Source organism: Chenopodium quinoa, unplaced genomic scaffold (genome assembly GCF_001683475.1).
Source record: "Chenopodium quinoa cultivar QQ74 unplaced genomic scaffold, ASM168347v1, whole genome shotgun sequence".
Classification (NCBI taxonomy): domain Eukaryota; kingdom Viridiplantae; phylum Streptophyta; class Magnoliopsida; order Caryophyllales; family Amaranthaceae; genus Chenopodium; species Chenopodium quinoa.
Window position 1 is genome coordinate 3973962 of NW_018743331.1, and position 22691 is coordinate 3996652.

The 22691-nt window shown below is 33.9% G+C and overlaps 1 protein-coding gene and 1 non-coding gene across 2 annotated transcripts; one reads left to right on the plus strand and one right to left on the minus strand.

Moving 5' to 3' along the window:
* Window positions 1–7334: 7334 nt before the first annotated feature.
* Window positions 7335–18781, minus strand: LOC110737789. Its single transcript, XM_021918137.1, has 6 exons — window positions 18524–18781; window positions 17239–17443; window positions 15651–15945; window positions 10893–11945; window positions 9459–9597; window positions 7335–7571 (listed from the first exon to the last, which is right to left on the minus strand). The coding sequence occupies exons 1-5, from the start codon at window positions 18616–18618 to the stop codon at window positions 9491–9493; spliced, it is 1755 nt and encodes a 584-aa protein (XP_021773829.1). The 5' UTR covers window positions 18619–18781; the 3' UTR covers window positions 7335–7571; window positions 9459–9490.
* A 128-nt stretch (window positions 18782–18909) lies between these two features.
* TRNAF-GAA lies at window positions 18910–18982 on the plus strand. The gene has a single exon. It is a non-coding gene; the product is annotated as a tRNA-Phe (tRNA).
* The last annotated feature ends 3709 nt before the right edge of the window (window positions 18983–22691 follow it).

Sequence of the window (22691 nt, forward strand, 5' to 3'; positions counted from 1 at the left end):
TTATTTTACTAACTACTTAATTTTTATCACTTTTCTAAAAACGTACAAAAGACAAATAAAGCTTTTATTTGAGGATGGAGTGATTATTATACAATATCACACTATTAAAATTTGGGTAATGCTGTAGCCCTTAGGGTTATGGATAATCATATCTTTTTTAATTTGGTATTAATTTAAAAATGCATGACAAAATCACACACAAATCAGTGTAATTAATGTGATATTTTATTTATTTATTTTTTTTTTCCTTTTTTAGCTCTTTATATGTAGCCGTAAGGGCTATATATATAGCATTTTCCTTAAAGTTTTTTATTATTAGATGTTGAAACATTGAACAACTATTTCCAAGAATCTAGAAACACTTTATATTATTAATGATGATTATTATGTGAACACAAATTGAAAATAATTTTTTTGGTTTTATAATAAAAAGGAAGATATAAGTTATGAAAAAAGAGAATGAATTAATCATCACTATATTATTTAATCCAAACTTAATTTTTGTTTCTGGTGAAAATTTCAAATATAAATATCAATTTAATTAATTTCAATTGCATTTTCTAAGTGGTTGGATGAAAATTTTAGAGTACAAACAAAATCATTTCTAAAATTGTTGGAGCGGGGCATGATTCTCTGTCTCTTTGTTTGGGTCCGAATTGTGGGGACAATTTCAAGATTTTCCGAACATATGCTTCATTTTAGTCAAAGACTTGCCCATTTTTGACGTTAACAGGAAATTTCTTAAGACGCCGTGTATCTTTGCAAAATCATGTAATAAATTGCACAAATATGTATACCGTGAATGTTATGTTTATCATGTCGTCATAACTACTCCTTTTGTTCCCAAAAGAAAGTTATGTTAGGTAGTTTTACACAGTTAATATTGGAAATAAGATAGTGGAAAACAATTATTAGATTTCACATATATATACCAAGTATTATGACATTAAGGGTGTGTTTTCTTCTCCTTATTGAACCTGAATTTATCTTAATTGAACTGAATTTTTCTGAACTTATCTGGACTTATTAGACCTTACTAAACTTTTAGACCTTATTAAACTTTTAGACCTTATTGAACTTATTAGAACTTTTTAGACCTGATTGAACTTATTAGAACTTATTGAACCTTATTGAAACTTATTGGACCTTATAAGACCTTATTATTAGACTTGATGAGAACTTATTAGACCTTATTTAACTTATTGGAACTTATTAGACCTTATTTAACTTATTGTAACTTATTAGATCATATTGAACTTATTAGAACTTATTAAACTTATTAAACTTTATTGTAGCTTATCTAAACTAATCTGAATTTATGTGAACAACGTGAAACTTATTTTTATAAGGTGAAGAGAACAAACCCTAAATTAACTTTTAAAATATGAATATTTGCATTGAAAGTAGGTAAACATTTTTGTAGAATACTTAAATTGGGAGTATGCAAATATTTTGATGAATGGGGATAGTTGTATGGAAAATATATATGTATGAGGAAAATGTGTAAAAAAAAATAATTATTTTAATCTAAGATATAATTGAAACGTAACATTAAAGGGAAATGCCAAAAAGGGCATATGTAACCTTCATGGAGTACTCACTCCGTATTTTATTACTTGCTCAATTTCTCCATTCGCGGAGTTTTAGGAGGAATAGTAGAAAGTAGGAAAATTTGATGGAAATGGGGTTAGTGGAAGAATTAAAAAATCTAAAAAAATCAAAAGTAAGTATAAGTGGGGAGGCGAGAGAATATGAAAAATATTAAAATATTATATGAGGGGACCACTAGTGGGGAGGAAAATAATAAAATATTGTTAAAATAAAGTTTCCAAAAAAGGAAATAAAGCAAGTAATAAAATACGATCACAAAAGAAAAGCGGAGCAAATAATAAAATATGGAGGGAGTATCATTTCGGCCCGTGTGGGCGTGTGACGTACGTACAAGGTATTAATATTAATAGTATGTGTTTGTTTATATTATTTTATTGGAAAAATTGAAATGAATAATCCCAACTTTGTCACATTTGCTCAAAATAATCTCACCTTTGCTCCCATCTGCTCAAAATATCCCTTTACCGGTTTGTTAACTTGGTAATCTGTTAAAAAAAGGTGACTTGTAAATAAATAAATCAGATTATATCAACTTAATTATACGTAGACCTCGGTGATGATGCTTACAAATTTTTAATTACTTTTTCTTTCCAGTGAAAATCATTATTCCCTAACTTTATCTTAATACAAGATCATCTTTCCTGATTTCAAAATTTGACAACAACTCGTCTTGTGTGCGGCTGGCCACATTGTGTGGCCGCTTGTATAAGAACAAAATAACTTGTGTAACACTGACCAAGTAACCCCTGTAATAATGACCGAGTAACCCTTTTGACACTGACTAAGTAACCCCTATCACCGACGAACTAACTCCTATAACATTGACCAAGTAACCCCTATAACACTAATGAAGTAACCCACATAATAGCTGTCCACACGGTGTGACTAGCCACATATAAGAATTTGTGATTTGACAATATAGTATGTTTTTTTCTTGCCTTATTTTTTGATAAAAAGAAAAAGAGCGAGGAGTGGTAATTTTTTTAGTTGTTTTCACTGATGCATACTTGTGTATATCTTTAATTCTTTTGACTTCAAATTGTGTACGGACCTGTTTGACTCTCTTAAGCTTCTCTTGATTTTAGTTATGATTCAAAAATTCAGTCGGTCTGTGCTATACATACATTGCATAAAATTGCTTGACATTGAATGAATCAATTGAATTCTTAGTGGCAAGATTAGTTATCCCATGTATATCAAGTATATATATAGCTTGTCAATTCTCTTATTAGGTCACCTTACTTTGTGTTTTTGGGATTGATGCGATTTGTGATTCAATGACTTTGGCTTGAGATTAATTAGTAATTTGATTATGATTCACGTATTGCGCACATGATAGATGCCATGTTCTTTAGGTAACTTTCAGGTGATATTTAGATACATTTTTTCCTTTTTTGCTCACCCATGTTGTTTCCTTTGTCCATTCATTGATACTTAGCTACATTATAAGCTTCTTTAGCCCCATTGGTTACTACTCCCAAGTACAGCTAGCTTGGGGGAGCTTATTGATGTAGTGTCGTTATTTGTCATGGTCAAGTTTCATTTAATGCAAAACATACATGACGAGATAAAGATCGTTAAGTGATAGGATGTATCTATAGTTAAGAAGTGTTACTTGAAAAAAAAATCTTGTTTATATGTACTTCATTGAAAAAGCTTAGAAATTGAAAGAAAAAGGAATAAGAAAGAACAAAAATATTCATGATGACGTATAGTTAATTTCAATCGGGTTTATGTAATATTTTAGAGAAAGTTGATGATGTCAATAGAAGAAGTTTAGCTAATTATTTGACTATGTTCACGTTAGTGTTTTTGCTCCCCGAGTTGGTTTCTCCCTCACATTTTCCTAAATATTATCTTACATTCCTAGTTTCCTACCCCTTAACCTTAGCCCCATTACAATCTTATAAAATCATTTTGATTGGCATGTGTGTTTTGTGATTAAGTGAACATCATTATCACTTGCTATCGTAATGTTACCCTTTTGTTGCATCAAATATATATACTCTACAAGGTGCACGGTGACAACTAACTTGATTGGGAAATTGTTTATGGCTAAGTTTGGTTTCAAGTGTGGATAATGATCGATGTTGAAGGGTTCTATTTGTATCCGAGCTGGATTTTGATCTAATAACTTTGGTTTGATTGTTTGCTCGAGATTCGGTCAAGTTGGTCTTATTCTGGTTTCCCGGAAGTCTTTTTGTCTCTTTTCTCCTTCTTGATTTTAGTGTTTCTTGTGGACAAACAATGGTTTAGCTAGGGGAATTTGATGAATCATATTTATATAGGATTCTTAGGCACATTTATGCTAGTTTTATAGCTTGGTTTAGTCTTTTTAGTTTGTTAAATTAAATTAATCACAAAGGTTCAACAATGTTCACTGTATTTCTCATTCCTCTTTATGGCCACAATAGAAAGTATATGTAATAATAGGAATATCAGAACCCTAATATTCCTCAATATCCTAGCATATCTTTACATAAGATAATTACCTACCCAATTGGTTAATGTTGCGGTGGTGATTGAGACTGCGCTTAGTAGGGAGAACTGCTTGTTCGATCCCCCGCAACAACAATTGGTAGGGGACTGGAACCTAACCACCCAAAACTAGCCCTAAATCCGGATTAGCCCAAAGGGTGAAGCGGGTGGAACACCAAAAAAAAAACCGTAAGATAATTACCTAAATATTATCTCAACAAATCACAACAGTATCATCTAAAATATCTCTAATATAGTTGCATCTAGGGTCTCACTTGCATAAATTGTCCATATTGTGCTCTATTACGCTTCGTTCATATTATCTTGATATTTCAGGTAGTTTTCATAATTATTTGGACGCTTTCGGAGTGGTTTTGGAAGACCCTTACTCGAACAATGAAAGGATGAAACTTCGATCAATCAAGGTCGTTCAATGAAGGATATGTGTTTGTGGAAGCTTAGGTTGAGATCTATACGCTTACAAATCGAATATAACATCCACAAGAGGCACCATTGTTAATTGTGACTTGAAATCTAGTGTAATGGCAAAGGGAAGACTTCAAACGTAGATATCCTCAATCAAGAAGGGATCTTGAGGTGATTTTAGTTGGTGGTGATAGCTTGTTTTGAGAGCTTTCAAACGATAGGTCATATGCCCAATTTTGATAAGAAACGAGAAAGTTATAGCCGTTTTACGAAGGTCTGTCGAAGCTATGCAAAAGACACGTCCGTGCCTGGTCGAGTGAAGGGCGATTTTGCTTCTTTTTCAAGTACGATTATGACGGCTACTAATGTTATTCCTTGGGGAGTAATTCAGGGTTTCTTTAAAGTTTTCTTATGTTATATTATAAATCGTTGGGTGGAAAATTATTAAGTGCTTAAGTGCTCATATTGATTAGCCTAGCCAATTCAAGCCAGTATGTAATTCCACTTGAGATGTTTTGTGAGATGGAGAGTTGTATCTCCTTTGTTATATCTCTTTTTTATCCTCCATGAAAGCTAATAATAAGAAAATACTATCCCTTACCTTGTGGACATAGGTCATGTGGACCGAACCACGTATATCTGTGTGTTCATCTCATCTATTTTCAATTGTTTTTCTCAAATTTACGTTTTTACATATTGTAGTCTATGTTCCGCAGATATCAAACACATTACCTAAATCGATCGATCCTCGTCTATTTCCTAACAACTATACACTTTTTAGGAATGAATTTGAATTAAAAACTAAGTCAAACGATGACAAAGTGCCAAAACAGATTTTGTTCACTCTTTTGATCATAACTAGAGTTTATAGATCGGATTGAAGTAATTCAAGTTAGATTTGAAACTAGACTTGAAGAGTTTTCCAATAATAATTCACACACCCATATATTTTTCTTAAAATAAGAGATATAGCTTGTGCAAAACTACCTGCACATCCGAAAGGAATCGTTCAAGCGAAGAATCTGCCTTGTCTGCACCTCGCCATAAGACGTGTGTTAACTTATTATTGGGTTTGTTTTAGTTTTCTCGGTAGCCCTAGTTTCTCTTGGGCAACTCCATGAATTTCCCGTGGATTGTTCTTGAGCTTTTTAATTTAATTCTTTGAGGCAATTATTCCTTTCTCTAGTTTTTTTTTTTTTTTTTTTTTTTTTTTTTTTTTTTTTTTTTTTTTTTTTTTCTCTCTCTCTCTCTTTCTTTCTTTCTTTTTTGAGAAAAGAAATTTTTTTATTAATCACTCAAAAAACAATACACGGAGGCTACTAAACCCCTAATTTATCCAAACTAAATCTCTAGCCTTAACTTTACAGGAAGCTATACTGCTTATTCTATGATACACATCTAAACAAATTCTACAATTACAACTTTAGGCCTATGAATTATAGCTTTCCAAATTGCTTCATTTCTCTGCTATTAGATACTATATAGAATATACAAGAGTTGTACATATATACAAGAGTTATACACGGACTTCTGGAACCTGTTCTTTCTATAGTTTATTTATTTATTCCTTTCAATTATGTTTTATTTCTTAGTTCTAGTTTTAAATGTTTCTTCCATGTTTGAGTAATTATTTCTAGGGTTTGGAAATCCATTTTTATGTTATAAATCTTGTTTGGCATTTATTGATATTTTAATTATTGATTTTTTAATTGATAGCGTTTTTATTGCTAATAAAAGTAAATTATCCCCTTCTATATATATGGGAAAACTTATGATAAAAAACTAATTAAATACCATTACGAACAGCAGTAGCTTATGCTATTAAGGGAGAAGAGACACCAATTATACGAGTAATACGACCAACTAACCAAACTGTTACCATGATAATCATGAAGGACCACACTGGTTGTACCAGACCCATGGCGGGCGGAACCATCAATTAGCACAGTTTTACCAGCATTAGAGACCACACTAAAGGACCAATTATTAAGTTTTTACTTTGCCTTGACTAATTAACGAACTATTCCAACATGATGCAAGCACCTAAATACGGTAGAGCTGTCAATTTGGGTGCTAAATTATTGTGTCCATATCAGTCGAAATCTAAATTGGGGTTTATTCGGATAGGAGCTCGACTAAATGATCCCGTAACTTCAGGAGGATGGGTGCTCTCCAATTTTTTGGTTTCGAATTAAGTCAGTCGGGTCAATTTGTGACACCTCTAAACTAAGGTATAGATCAACTCAAGGAGAGTCAAGAAAAGTGGCACGTGACACATTGTATACTTCAACAAAAACCGTCATTGCATTGTAGATCAAATTTTAGGCTTCATTGATAAAGTTTATCAAAGTCTGATTTAAATTGTTAAATTAACCATACCAAAAAAATCACAAAACTAAATTAATAATTCATATTTCATTAATGGAAAGAATAAAAAGAAACGGATGGAGCATTTGGATATGAGATGAGGAATAACAAAAATGTAGGAGAGCCATGAAGAAAGTAAAATTTAAAATGTAGTAATGGAGAGTAAAGATGAAAGTGAAATAATTGAAAATAGTATAATTTTTCCTAAGTGAGAAAATGTGTCAATTAACAAAAAAAAAAAATGGTTTATGAAAAATGTATCATGTAAAATATCACTATGCTACATTTGTACAAGTTTTTTCTCAGTTTCCTTTGAAAATGTTTTTTTTTTTTTTTCTCTCTCTTTATTTCCCTTTTTAAATTTGTTTTTTCATCTCAACATTTTTTTTTGGACATAAGCCAATCTCAACTAATCGTACTTGGCTAAACAGAGCAAAAGCAAGAATTGATGATGCAACAAGTCGAGGGATTATAGTAATAATCTCGTATACTTCACTGGCATATTTGTACTCCGCATGAAGAAAGTAAAATTTAAAATAATCACAAAATTTACAGATTAGGAGAAGCACGGCTACAATCTAAAATATTTAAAATGTACCTCCCAACATTAGAAGTTAGGACTTAATGTTCTTCAAATGGTTCATCATCCGTCAATGCTTCCATCACTCTGCTTCAAAACATTGATATTCCTATCAAAGCAACCAAAATTGTTAGTGAAACCTGTAACAGTTCAGCATAATGGGGGTAAAGCTCTTCAAAAATCACCAATCAAAACATTAGTGTCCTTAATTTCAAAGCAAGAACTAATTTGTTTTCAAAATTGTCATTTATACACCATTAACACCAACATCACAACCTACTCATTTTATTATATACGAAGTATGTATCATTACAACATATTGGTCAATATTATAGCATAATAGCAATCTCTAGATATATGACATGATTAGAAAAATCTCTTTTTTTGCTGATACATGAGCAAAACATTTTATGAGATCCACATCATGTCCAAAAACAAGGCATGTAGCTGTGTACAACTCGCTTTCTTATAAGGAGTCATATTCCATATAATGAATCCTTATTGCTTTGGATGACTAGGTTGTCTTATCACTCAATATACCTCTATGTTGTTTCTATTTAGCCAAAAGTTGCCTAGAAAAGCAGAAATCATGTAAATGGTGCAGTCATAGTCCTCCATGCACTTTCAGTTTGAGCTATATTCCTTCATCATCTAGCAACCCACCTCTCCCGGTCAAGTAATTTGTCTAGAAAAAATAGCTGTTTTTCTTCAGTAGATTAAGGGATTAACAGATTTCAATAAGTTTCAACTGAGAGAAAAATATTGAATTCTCAATACATTGCGGAGTAAGAGGAATCAGATTGCTCAACCACAGAAAATATACTACGTAATAAATATTTTACAACATATCATTTGATAAGTTCTGAATTATGTTTAAAGGATTGAAGCAACACAAGATATCAAAACATTCACCGGTAAAAGAGGGTTTTATAAAACTATTCATATTTGCACTGTATTCGGGGTTACCTTAGATGGATTAAAGTAATGGAAGGATACAAAAAACAATATCAAAACCTGAAGGGTACTGTGCAGACTCTCCCAAAGATACTGATATTCTTTTATATATACTAGTTATGTTTTATCAGGAAAGAAAACAGGGAAACTAAATAAAGGAGCTTCAACCTAACCATCCTTAAGTACGATTTACAATAGCGTAGAGACCGTAACAAACAAGAGCAAAGAACACAATGAAATCCTAGTTTTACCCCGCTGAGCCCAAACCTATTTCAAATTAAAAGTTGTGAAAGTGCCCAAAAGTCCTATAGGAACAACATTATGATGTTCAATTTGTACATTGAGTTTGACCATGCAAAGTCGTATAGGAACAACTTTGCTTGTCAAGGTAAATTAGTTTACATCTTAGAAGTATCTCTTCTTCATTCAACCCCCCCCCCCCCCCTCTTTTCATAAAAAAATGGAAGAAGGAGATCAAATTTTCAATCCATATATTGATATATTATTCATCCATCATCCTTCGGACAAAAGAGATGAAGCAAAAAACAATATTTATAGAAGTAGAAGGTAAAGGTTACTAAAGCTTCTGGAAGCATCAAAGTTTAATGCATAAACAGAAATCAAATTAACCAACTATCCTGCCACCAATCAGTTCCATTTTGCAGCAAACTTTCTTGATCAACATCACAAAGTATCAAACCCAATCTAGTTAATTAAATTATGTCATAAGTCCATCAGGGAAGTGCATATCAATTTCTATGTACATTTTATAATCTAATATAAAGAACCAACCTGGGTAATAATTTCAAATGGAAAAAGTATATAGGGCTTAAGGGAATTTTTAAGTGCAAAAATCCTTCATCAACATGACCAATATCAATCTTGAATTTTCTAACAGGTTGGTCCTAGACTCCTAGCTATCAAGATTTACAGGAGGACAAGAATATCGGTAGATTCATTAAAATAGTATTAAGATATAACATACTAAAAAAAAATCCCATGTGTTTAAGAAGCAGAGTAGCAATGGAAAGGCATGACTTACAATTGCACCTGAGCTTACAACTTAATTTGTGATTAAGTGCGGGAAGAGAATCTAAGCCTTGGTGAATATCGTGTGGGTTGGTTCCTGGAAGAAATTGACTTTTTTTGAGATCGCATATCAACATCGTTATTAAATTCAGCTGCAACAGAATATAAAAAATTAGGTCTATGGTTACAAATCTTACAATACTTCTTGATAAAACAAATAAATATAAACATCAATGCAAAATATGAAAACTGTCACTGAATCTGAGTGCATAAGTGTTCCTTAGTGGTCAGAAAAGATCTGGATGTTTTCCTCCAAGAAAACAAGATATGGTTACCCTCACAGTATAAATAAAAGCCTTCACTCCCTATCTAACGTATAAAGACCAAGTGTATTTGAGGGTTTCACCAACATCTTATGCTTCTCTTTTCAGTGGACGATTATGCAGGACATACAAAGTTTATACCAAAGTTCAAATAACAATCAGACTAAGCTATGCACAGAAGTGAATACTTTCAGTACTATACTTCCACCAATGAAGGATTCTTCTTTTCTTAATATTGTAGAGATATGGAACCTATATTGTAGAAAGTTGCTAGCTGTCTTGCAGAGATAGATACATTACTAATTAAGTGAAATTTTTCATAGATTACAAAACAGGGAAAGGATTTGTTAGGTTAAAATAACATTCTATCAAAAAAATAATATGAAGATCTATACTTCCTCCGTTCTTTTAATATTGCACCATAACTCCATAAGGGTTTGGCACAAATTTTTTGGTAGTGGAAAAAAGGAGGAGAGAGAAAGGTAAAAGTACAAATTTGTCCATGTGATTGTAGACATAAACCATAGATTCAAGTGTAAAAAGTAAGGATATGTAGGGTATTTGTAGTGTGAATACAAATATTTGTTTTCCTAAAATGGATATGGTGCAATATTTGTGAAACTTCCTTAAAATGCAAGTGGTGCAATATTTAAAAAACGGAGGAAGTATAAAAATGAACTATGTTATGGAGAATATAAGTACACCATTATCAAAAGATTTTATATTGGCAAGCTTATGTACAAGTCAAACAACCTAAAAAGTCTAAAACCAGATCATTTAAATCTTAAGGAGACATCATTACATCCATAACAAGTGGGTTAGACCAGGGAAAACAGACATAGACACAAAGGACAAACTTTAATCGGATATAAAACTAAATCACTTCTCTTATGAGGTGATGTTAGTTCGAATTTCATAGGATGGTAAGTAAAAGGCTAATTCCTGGAAAGAAATTTGATAAATAGATATCAGCTCTACTAGCTGTAAAGTTTGAGCTCTCTCATTCATTGGAAAATTGATAATAAGCTTTATGCAAGTTAAATGACCGTGAGGAAATACAGAACCAGTATAAAGAGACAACAAAAGATAGAAAAGAAGACAATTCATAAAGTAGACACAAGAACCTGCTGTCTTTTGTCTCTTCTCAACAGAATTTGACCCCTTCTGCTTCTTATCACTTTCTGCTGATTTCAACTCAGCATTGATCAGTGGAAAGGTCCTTTTCTGTGTTGATATCATAGCTTCAGAACCATCATTAGAATGATCTGTATGAACACTTTCAGTTTCATGTTTATCTTGCAATGGTTCTTCGGTGCAGTCATCTAAAACTCCAGAGCGTCCAGTCCCTGCACAAGCTGTTGAACGAGTTACTCGAATTGTACTGCTTAAGATGGTATGCTTTGCCCCTTCATCAAGGGTTCTGTTTCTATTTCCTTTATCTAAAACCTCTGTCTCTTTTTTTACTGCAGAACAAATTGACCGGGTTGATCTTATCTTCTTGTCCTGCGAATCTTCACTATCCTTGTTAGCCATATCTCCTTTCTCTTTATGAGCCGTAGAGCGAGTCACACGAACAAATGTTGCATCTTTAGCTGATGTGGTTTCATTATCTTCATTTGTATTTGCACTTTCTCTGTTCATTGCTGAACGAGTTAATCTCCTTACAACCATGGGAAGGGCAGACTCCTCTCTCCTCAAGGATGATGAACTGCCATCTGAGTCAATAGAGGGTTCAATTTTATTAGACCCCTCTATAGGCAATCCATTTGACAATCGTGCATGAAGCATCTTGTCTGAAAACCCTCTTTCATTTGTCACAAGTGATTCCCCCTTGTTTATAATAAAAGTATCAGAGTCCCTAGAATTGTACACAGAAGAGGAAAAATCTAACACAGAGCCACATTTTCTTTCTTCATGAAGAACAGATTCAATCTTTTGGGGAAGTTTTGATACTAACGAGGCCAGAACTGCACGAGCAGCAAGAGGACTGAGAAGAGAATGATTTTGTACAGATTTCTCATGAGATGATGGTGCAGAAGTTATAAGATTGTCAATTGTTGATTGTGTTATATCTTGTCTTCTTGCCGATCTTCTTAATTGTCTCCTTCCACAACTTACTTGAACACATTTATTCTCTTTTTGTGAAACAACCAGTTTGGTCCGACCATTGCTTTCACCTAGAAATTAGAAAACAGAAAGTTAATTTCACAAGTAAAAAACTATATCGTTTTTGCACATCTTATTGAAATGTGAAACCAAATAAAATTGTTGACAACATATAGGGGTAACCATGTGGATTTTACAACTAACCATTGAAATTTCTAGATCATATTTGAATTTTTTTACCCAAAGCCTCAAAGGACAAATTAGAGGTAAATACTAAAAAAATTTACTTCTAGAGCTCAAATGGTCAAGAAGTCACCCCCAAAAGATAAATACCAATATTTAGATGCATCAAATCTAAATTTGCACTCAGAACCATATGGAAGGTTATAATATGATTGATATTATGAAGTGTCTTTTGAGGTCTTACCGTGGCCATTAAGAGATTCTTAAGCTCTAAGACGCGAGGACATAAGTTGGAACATCTAAGTCATAAGTGAAGTGAATTTGGATATCGAGTTAGGGTTAAGGATTATTGTCTCTTGTAGTCAAAGCCTATAGCTTAGGTCGTGTGGAGTTATGGACTATTTAAAGGCAAATGCTAGAAGTTGTCTACAAATGGACAAGGAGATGCTTAGTCATTCCCTCAATAAGACATAAGTAGGAACACTAGTCCATATCTAAGGAAATTTAAGTCTAAAATTAATGATGTCAATGCTATCACTTAGTGACCCATTTTCTTCATATCATTTTTAATACCCTCCACCCAAGCCATACCTGGCTTTCTATGACTTCTTTTAGAATCCTCAAAGCCCCAACATCTATAGTTTAAGTCACATGGTTAAAAAAAATTATTTTAAGTCATTGGACATTAGTGATAAGCATATTTCTACACCATTACTCCTTTATGAATGCTAGAACACACGATGTACTTTACCACTCTTATACGTAGTATCAGAGGTAAAATCATTGGGGAATATAAGGTGAAGCTAAGAGACTCCTACATTCCAATGAAACCATTATATCAGATTGGGCCTATGCCCACATCTTTAGTGAAACTTTTTAATGGGTTATTGTAGACACCTGATTGTGTCTCTCCAAACACCAAACCCAGTGATGAGTACCTTTCACATTTTGATTGACGAGTTCGGTAAAGAGTTGAAGAATCTCGCGAAGTTCCCTTAAACCTTAACCATATTTCTAACCTTACCCAAAGTGTTTTAATATAAATCATTCATTTCGTGTCCTTAAACCCAAATCAATCATTTTGTGTCCTTAAAATCATTCATTTCGTGCCAAATTATAAAAACGTCCAAACCTGATTATTTTGGTCCATGTTCTAAGTCCCACTATTGTTAAGTAGGACGGGGCTTGAAAAGAACTTTTCGACGATATATTATAAGCCCAAATCCGACTTAAAACGAGTGAGTTATGGCCAAAATACTAAACCGAGCTTAGGTCCATTTCTAGTACTACCCAATGATTATATGGAGTCTTAATATTTTATTTAGGCCCTATATGATCACATTCCTAATCCTAAATCAGTTAGGAACTTCTAGAATCCTCTAGAAGGTTCTAATTTATCCTTCCCGAAAAGATAAAGATCAAAGGAATTCGAGATTGAGTAAAGCTTCTCATATGATAATCCTTATTCTATTCAAAAGAAGACGTTCGGATATCTTCAGCAAACATAAACCATTAGAAATCAAACTCCGTACGAAGTTTTTATCATTTTGAACCCAACACACAACGTCAGGACCATCGCATCACACTGCGACAATCCTGACGCAGCGCAACAGTGTCTAACATGGCGCGACACACCTGTCGCGCCACGTCAAAAGTAGTTTTATTTTAGTCCAAATTCTGATATTTTTCTGATCGTTTCGACTCTTTTTTCCCCTTATAAATAGAGGTCGTTTTCCCCGTTTTCAAATTAACAACAACCATCAACAATTGGTCACAATCATCAACAATCATCATCAATTCTCATACACCCAACCTGGAATTTTTAATTCCAATGTTCTTAGCCTTAGCCTAAACACATTAGATACATCCCAAATCATCCACAATACTTCCTTTGCGTGATTCGAATACTCCAAACCATACTCGACGTTGTCTTTGACCTCGACGTGAAAGGTTGAAATTTCTGAGGATTTGGTGCCAAATCTATATTTCAACTCTTAATTAATTTAGTTCATTGTTTACTTTATTGATTTTTCTTGAAGTTTACTAACGTGTTAATAGCAAGAAGGTCGAGGCATCAAAGTAAGTAATTTAATTACTTAATTATTCTTTTGATTTGGAATAGAAATCATGTTTAGGATAATGCTTCGATTTTGATTTCTAGTATCATGTTTAGGATAACGTGTTGATTTTGTTATTAGTAACATGCTAGGATTGTTATTAATCTGTTTAGTATCATGCCTAGGATCTTACTACTAACGATGTTTTGATGATGATCTAATGATGATGATTGTTACATTAATCATATGTTGCTTGATTATCTATTATTTATCGTTATTGCTTGATCACGCCCTTTCTTGCAGGTTTAAAGGGAATTTGTATTTGAAATCACACCTAATAAGATATTTAATAATTGGATTTAGGATTAACATGATTTTAATTCAAGTGATCACCAATATTAGATTTGTTTGTGCATTAATAATCAATCAACATAGATTAAACAGGTTTAAGATTAATTGGATGTATGTATGTTGATCGAAAAGTGCGCTTGAATATCAATAAGAATCAAGTAAAGGCCTATTTTAGGGTGGGCTTGACCTCTTTTTGGTTAAGTTCGTACTATCATCCCCGAACATCCAGTCATGATTCCGGACCACTTTGGAGTTAGCAATCTCTATGATTATGAATGGGGTATAACCTTCACAATCGTGAACGGTTTACAAGTTCCTAAAACTTGTTGGCGACTCTTTTTCCTTAGCTTCTTTTCCTTGGAGCGCCGCCATGCTTAAAAACATGACCCACATGTAGGGTGGAGATGAAAAATTACCTAAAGCTATACTTGTCCATTATGCTACTCCCTGCATCCCTGAGTAAAAAGTCTCATTTACCTTTTGAACACTTCTATAGGGAGGTGAAAAAAAAAAGTTGGGGCTGATTATTTAAAGATAAATATAAAAAAGTTGGGGCTGATTATTTAAAGATAAATATAAAAATGAGGATAGTGGGGTTTGGTTGATTTAGAGTGAATGAAAAAAGAAAAGAAAATAGTAAGGTTTGGTTGATTAAACGTAAATAAAATATAGATAAAGGTAAAATGAGATTTTTGTACAAAGAAAAGGTTTTTGGGAGGAATGAGACTTTCATTTAGAGATGGAGGGAGTATTATGTCTGTAGCTTATGAAGAACGAGAGGCAAAACAAATTATAAATTGCAAAAGTTGCACTACATACCTCCATACCGTCTACCCCTGACAAATGGCAGGTTCAATCTTGGCATATTCTTACCCAAACTATTCTGCATGAAGCCTAAGTGGCTATGCCGCAATCTGAAGATCACATGCATCACTCTTCTAACACTGACCCTCATCTCCCTCCCACACCCCCAAAAAAAAGAGTAATGTTTGACATCCAAGTTGAATATTACTATAAAGAAAGAGAAAAAACTATCTATCGGAGGCTAAGAGTAGGACCACAAGGGAGAAATATGAAGGAATGAAAAGAAAGAAAAGATACTATCTACTGGAGGCTAAGAGTAGAACCACAATGGAGAAATATGAAGTAAGGAAACATGACTAAGATAAGTTACAGCAATCATACCATCAGTCAAGCTGCCAATTCCTTCTATATGCTTCAATAGGCCATGAAAATCAAATTCGCTTTCAGTATCTTCAAAAGTTGTAGGGGATGCTGATGAAGTAGATAAATGGGATTTTTCCTCCATAGAGTTTAAGAAAGCAGCAACAACTGGATGAGAATCAATGCTTTCTGTAGCTAAGTTCATGATGGAGCTAGATGGAATACTTGAAACTCCATTTTCAGTATGTTCAGAAAGCCATTTAATCATGAAAGTGCATCTGCAAAAAGCCCTTTTTGAATGTCTCACCCTTATTGCCTGCCAAGAAGAGAAAGAAAGAAAATAATAAATTTGGAAGTAAAACAGCAGAACGGCATCATTAATCCAAATCTAAATGAAACTCATCACACCAAGGAAAAATAAATAAAATAAGAATCTATAATATATTAAAAGCAACTCTAGACCACGATGAATTACATTAGAAGTTTTACCATATTAGCTATCTATTTTTCATGCTTTCATAATCATCTCAAATATAAATAATTTGAAATAGAGTGTTAAATTATAAGTTTTTTTAAACAATATTCATAATGTTTGATAATACTCATCAAGGTAATGAGTACTTGAATCATAACTAACAAGATATGGTCATCCAAAGATAGAAAATTCCTAAAAGGATAAAGACCAATATTACACAAAATCATACAATTCACAAGCTATGCTAAAGTATTCAAAGGCTTTGCAAATAATTATGAATAAGTAAAGGATAAATCAACCTACCATAAAGTGTTAAAAGTAACAATCCAGAGCATCGCCCGGGCCACACACGAGTTATTGAACTAATAGATGTACAATAGTACAGCTGTAGTTAGGTTATCAATTGTAATTTCATTAGGAAAGCAGATACAAAAGGAGATAATAGACCATTTATTATTGAAAATAATGATGTGATATACAATAGTGGGGTATTTTATTTTACTTTTTGAATGCGAAAGAGAGAACAGCCGAAACATTTTGGTAGTGGAAAGTGATATGTATAATAACATGGTCTTTTCCAAAATATTAGTGTGAGAACTAATTTGGGATGGATGAAAAAGAAAAGTGTAAGAACGGATTTGACTAGCAAGAGTAGTTTTAACAACCTGCTCCGAAACTGCATAACATAAACAATAAAATACTGTAATGTTCGCCAGCACCACAGCCACACTATAATCTTTTCGTACTTTTCTCAAAGCCACAATATAATCTCTTAGTTCCCACCAAATACAAAACAAAAACACAATGTTTGCATCCAAGTCAAGAAAGCTCTTCCAATGCTATTGATAAGTTTTTTCTAAAGGGAATTGTCATAAAGCAACCTAAGTCTTAACTCCTAAGTACCTTTTGCATAATGAAAGATCCCTAGTAAGCTTTCTAATACAGCATGAAGCATAAGAGATGTCTTGTTCTATCATATCTAAAGCTAAGGAGTAAGCTCAACTACCCTTGATTACAACAGGGGTAACGAGCCTTTCTGACAAGGACACACCACACCTGCACACATGCTATTTCTACCACAAAAATAAATAAAAAAAACTCATTTAAAAAAATCATCTTGGAAAACAGATTTACCTTTTGTACTACTGCATCAAAAAAGAGCCTCTGGTAGTTTCTCTCACAAGCAGCAACAACATGTTTCCCTTCCTCAATACAACAACAATCATCCCCCTGCACGGGAACTGAACGTACTCGAAGACAAACTCGTGCATCTTCTGCATCTAATATCACATCTTCTGAAACTTGACCTTCATATTTTACAGAAAGTCCTCCACCAGAGCTTTTTGGCAATTGATTGGAACAAAGTCATTCAAGAAAAGAAATGTAACAATTAATACTACGTACTTTGTATCTCAAATAAGGGCCAAGAATTGATGTGATAAGACCAAGGTTAAAACAATGCATATGAGAATTAGATCTGATCTTTTAATTATATGAACAAACATCAAATTAAATTTATAACAACTAATAAATACTATCATGGGTGATTGTATGAGACTATACTGAAAGTTCAAACTTCTAAGGAACTCCAATAAACCATTTAAGATTTAACCCCCATAAAATGTCAATATAGTGATAGGTCTGCCCGATGTAACAACTTCCTAATACCATGGCACATTTCATGTTACAAACCGCCTCCTAACATGTTCAACAAGATATAGTGTCTGTTTAAATCCTCAAGGACCTCAACCTTAAAAAATTATACCAACATCTATCATCCCCTATTGATTGTACCGTTACACCACCTTACCACTAATATAGCACAACATTCAAATGTAGGTTATCCAATTCAAACTCATCATTGTCGTTCACGACATCACAACAATACATACTATTATCCAACATGAAAGGCTTCCACCTATTCTTCAATTGGCTCGCAAATCGCCAATTAACTCCCCACAAGTTCAGTTAGCATGCATGTTACCTATTTTAGATTTTTACCCATCCAGAATCAATCCAGATCATCCAAAACCTCCTTTCCTTAGATAACAAAGCTAAATTCATAATCAAAATTGAAAAATTTTGAAAGACAATTACGGAGTAATAAAGATCAACTCAATATGCATAATTACACCATAATCAAATTTCCAAATTAAGTAATAAATTACATCTAAATTTATATAAAATCATTTCTAAAGGTTCATCAATCGAATTTCCAAAAACTAAAAATTAGCAATTATCAAAATTCAAAACAGCAACACATACAGATCTAACAATTGTCAATCAACCCTTTTAATCCCTAATTGTGACACAAACATCGAACAATCCATTTTGGAAACAAAAATTGCAATTACAAATGATCTTGGAGATAATAACTACAACAACAAAAATGGTAGTAGTGAAAGTGAGAAGGGATTACCAGAGAGAGACTTGACAAGGATGCCAAGAGCCGTCAATTTTACGCTTAACTTCAAGTTGAAGTTGAGAGGTATCTGCGATGGAAGCATCCGCCATTGTTGAAGCTTTTATGGAAACTAATTGTACATGGAGTTTTCGCAAGCTTTCAGACAGCTGATGAAGAAGTCGAAGTGTATATATTGAGAATTCAGCACTGTAAAAATTAATTCCAGTAAAATGATTCTACTACGACCTGCGAAGTACGGAGTAATTACTTGAGTGAAACTGTGAAAGAGGACAGGTGAAAGACGAGGACATTGAGATTTATCTTTGGCTTTCAAAAAAATTTCCACATAAATATTGTACTAAAAAAAGTATATATAAATATTATTACATTTTTAACAAATTGCGGGGATAGCTCAGTTGGGAGAGCGTCAGACTGAAGATCTGAAGGTCGCGTGTTCGATCCACGCTCACCGCATTTTTATTTTATTTTTTTAAGGGGAGGTACCAGAAGCGTCTTGGTTGAAAAAGATTGTATGAGAATCCATTACCTCCGCAAACTAAGAAGCAAATGACTGAATTGCATTAGAATCGCTAAAGATTCTAGAATTCCGTCATAACCAAAGACTCCAAAGAGTACCGACAAAGGTACCCAAGCGAGTACTAAAAGGCTCATCTTAACTAATAAAAAGTCGGATATAATCTTGAATCCAATTTGAGAGAGAAAGGTATTTTTTAAACTCTGAGTGGATACCAAGGCATCCACCCCTCCAAATTGTTCTAGCATTACAACACATCCTAAAGAGATGTTGTAAATCCTCCGGTTCCGCACTACAAAGATCACAAAACACATTGTGAGGAGGGTAGCCCGTCGTTGGGGATCCCACATCCTCTATGCCCATTGCCCTTTAAAAGTTTAGGACTTTACACTTTTGAAGGTGTGTTAGGATTTGAATTCCTGACTATTTGGGGGACCTTGAATTAGAATTGATTTTATCATTACGCCTCTTTGTAAGAAACTAATAGGGAGTCGCCAATGAGTTTTAGGAAAACTCATAAACTTCATTCATACCTTTCTCCCAAGTAGATTTCAAAGAATATTTAGCATGAATCATAAGTTTACCCATGCCCAAATTGGTCTACTTGTACCAGAAATGAGTTCGGGGGCGAGGGTACTAAAATAACGTTCCTTTTAGGGAATAATCGCTATTCTAGCCCAAGTGCGGCCTCTACTAGCTCTTCCTTTTTCACAATTTCATCACCAAACAATATATGCAACGTGATTCCTAAAACTAAGTTAGTTGATTTTATTTACAAGCATTAATCACAAAAAGTCTACATTGCAACGAATGTCGTTATTCTTATTTAATTAAAATTCGTGAAAAGAACAAGAAACAAAACAAGATTCGCCTTAACTTAAGTGATAAAACAACAATTAATTATTCCAATTCTAGTCTTTAATTAACGCAAGATACTATGTGAAATTATTTAATTAAAAGTTTGTTTAAAGTGATCAATCAACACTAATTAATCAATTGAAGTTATTTAAACAAGAAAAGAAAAATGATTTATCTAAGCGCTCAGGAAACTAACTGTTCTCCTTTGTTTGCTAGATCTTTGTTTTGGATCTTTATGAACCTTCCTTCTTCTTCGTACTTCCAAGGCTTCAATGGAATCAATTAGGGTTGGAGAGTATTTAGGAAGATAGGGGAAAAGTAGTATGATAGCAAGAGAGTATGAGAGATTAGGGATTTCAGAGTTTAGGGTTTTTAATTCTGAATTTTCAGTTGTCATTAGAGATAACGAAGATCCCTATTTATAAGCGTAGGAATCTAGGTTTAGGGTTTTAGAGTCGCGGCGTCAGGTGGCTCGCGCAGCTCTTAGAATTGCGCTGGAGTGCCGAGCGCAACTCTAAAACTTGCGCGCGGTGCGGTTTGCCTTATTCGAAAACGCGTTTTTAAAACTTCCATAACTTTTGATTGCAAAGTTGATTTAAGGCAAATAAGATATCATTAGAAATATCTGAATGTCTACTTTCCAATTCCGTTAGAATTAGGTAAAAATATGTTATGGATCAAAAGATATGGCCGTTTGTGTGAAAGGGTGTCGGTTTTAGGGCCCAGTTTAGTATTTTGTTGATAAATTCTTTATTTATTAACTCGAAATTGGGCTTATAATATACTGTTGGAAAGCTCTTTGAAAGAGCTATCCATATGTATAGGCCTTGAATGGATATTGGGTGGTTAAATATTCTGGTTGGCTCGGTTTTTAACAATGTAAGATGCATTTGATCCAATCATTGCATATGACACATTTAGGTCCATTATTAATCAAGATTAAACATGTATGAGCACGTTTTAGGCCTAATTATTAATCGGACTAGGCTCTAAGATAATTTGGTCTCAAATACGGGTTTTAACTTACTTCATAATGCATTTCAGAGTCCATAAACACTTCAACTTTGATCTAGCATGAAGAACGAGTTTTTGTAACATCATCGCACTTCCTGTTGGGACAAGAGGCCAAAAATAGGTGTCTACACACATCTTGAACCGGAACACCTCTATGATGAAGCTCTACCTTAACTACAAGAGCATGACGAAGCAATTTCCATAAAAACAACTTCCATTCGGGTTGTAACTGTAGAGACCAAAGAGTTTTCCAAAAATAGCCTATACTTGAAGCTGCGAGAGCTCCAGGAAGTTGTTGGTGAAGCATTGCATAACCTGTTTTCACCGAGTACTTCCCCGAAGGGGTACTAGACTAGTAACGTAAGTCTTCCTGTGTAGTATCTAGAAACTCCATAGCAAGGATCGTCTACGCATCCACATGCACAAACCATTGGTCTGCGGATGGATAAAATAACTGACTGTACAATTCCCTGGATTGTGTAGTAAGATTCCTGGTTTAAACTCAGGGATGCTACCATTAACCCATTTAGTCGAGCCGGCTAGAGTAGAGCGGCCATTACCTATTTTCCAATTACAACCCTGTTGTAAAAGAGTATCCACCTTAAGTAAACCACGAAGGCCATAAGAATAACGACCCGAGAATCTGGACCTAGTGTCAGAGTTTTTGGAAAGAAAGGTAGTGCACTTAGGGAAAACTTTCGAAACAAGCAGTTGCAGATTTGTTACAAACCTCCAAACCTGTTTCATTAGTAACGCCTTATTTAAGGAGGGGCAAGCATCGCATTCCCAACCTGCCCATGCCATGAGGAAGATGCATAGTATCCTTATTAACCCAACGTTTACCTTTAGAATAAGAATGCGCCCAGAAAAAGCGCATAAGTAAAGAATCAGTTTTCCTAGTCACTAATAGCGAAAGCTCATAGCAGTAAAGGATATGAGATGCCATAGCTACAAGAATATAGTTAATAACGATTAACTTCTGCGATTGAGACAGCTTGATAGTATTTAGGCAATTAATCCTTCCTATAATTTTGTCAATGATGAATTGGAAGTGATCCTTCTTTTTGCCGACGAAGTCGATAGGAGCACCCAGATGATCGAAGACCTAAACTTGTTTCATCCGAAAGATCAATTTGAAGTCCTCCTGAACTATAGTACTAATATTCGGGCTAAACTTAATCAGAGACTTTGAAAGGTTGAGTTATTCTCCCAAAATCTTAGTAAACCGTTGTATAATTTGGACAATGTTAGAACACGCACTAGATGAAGCACGGAAGAAGATAAGAGTATCATCAGTGAAGAAGAGATGGGAAATAATAAGACTACTTCTTGAAAGCTTGATTCCTTGAAACAACTTCAAATCTTGGCCTAAATGTAACATCCGCGAGAAAATATCCATGTAGAAAAGGAAGAGCTACGGTGAGAGTGAGTCACCTTGGTGAAGACCACACTGCGATTTAAAGGTGTCCGACGTCCCTGATTTCCGTAGCCGAAAAAGGTCGTTCCAAATTTTTGAGTTGAGAAGTAGTGAACTGTGGAAGATCTAATTCACGCAAGACAATATCAATTTCCGGATCATAAGGAGGCATAACATCACTCTTAAAGGTCCGTTTAAGTGATTTCACAACAATACATCGAACGTTCGTCTGACCATGCTAAAGAACACCTTGGTCATCAAGTAAAGAAGTAATCTCATTCTTCTTTAGTCGACTTTTGACTTCAGAGAACAGTATATTTGAAAGGAAATCACCTTTGTGTATCCAATTTTTCTTACAA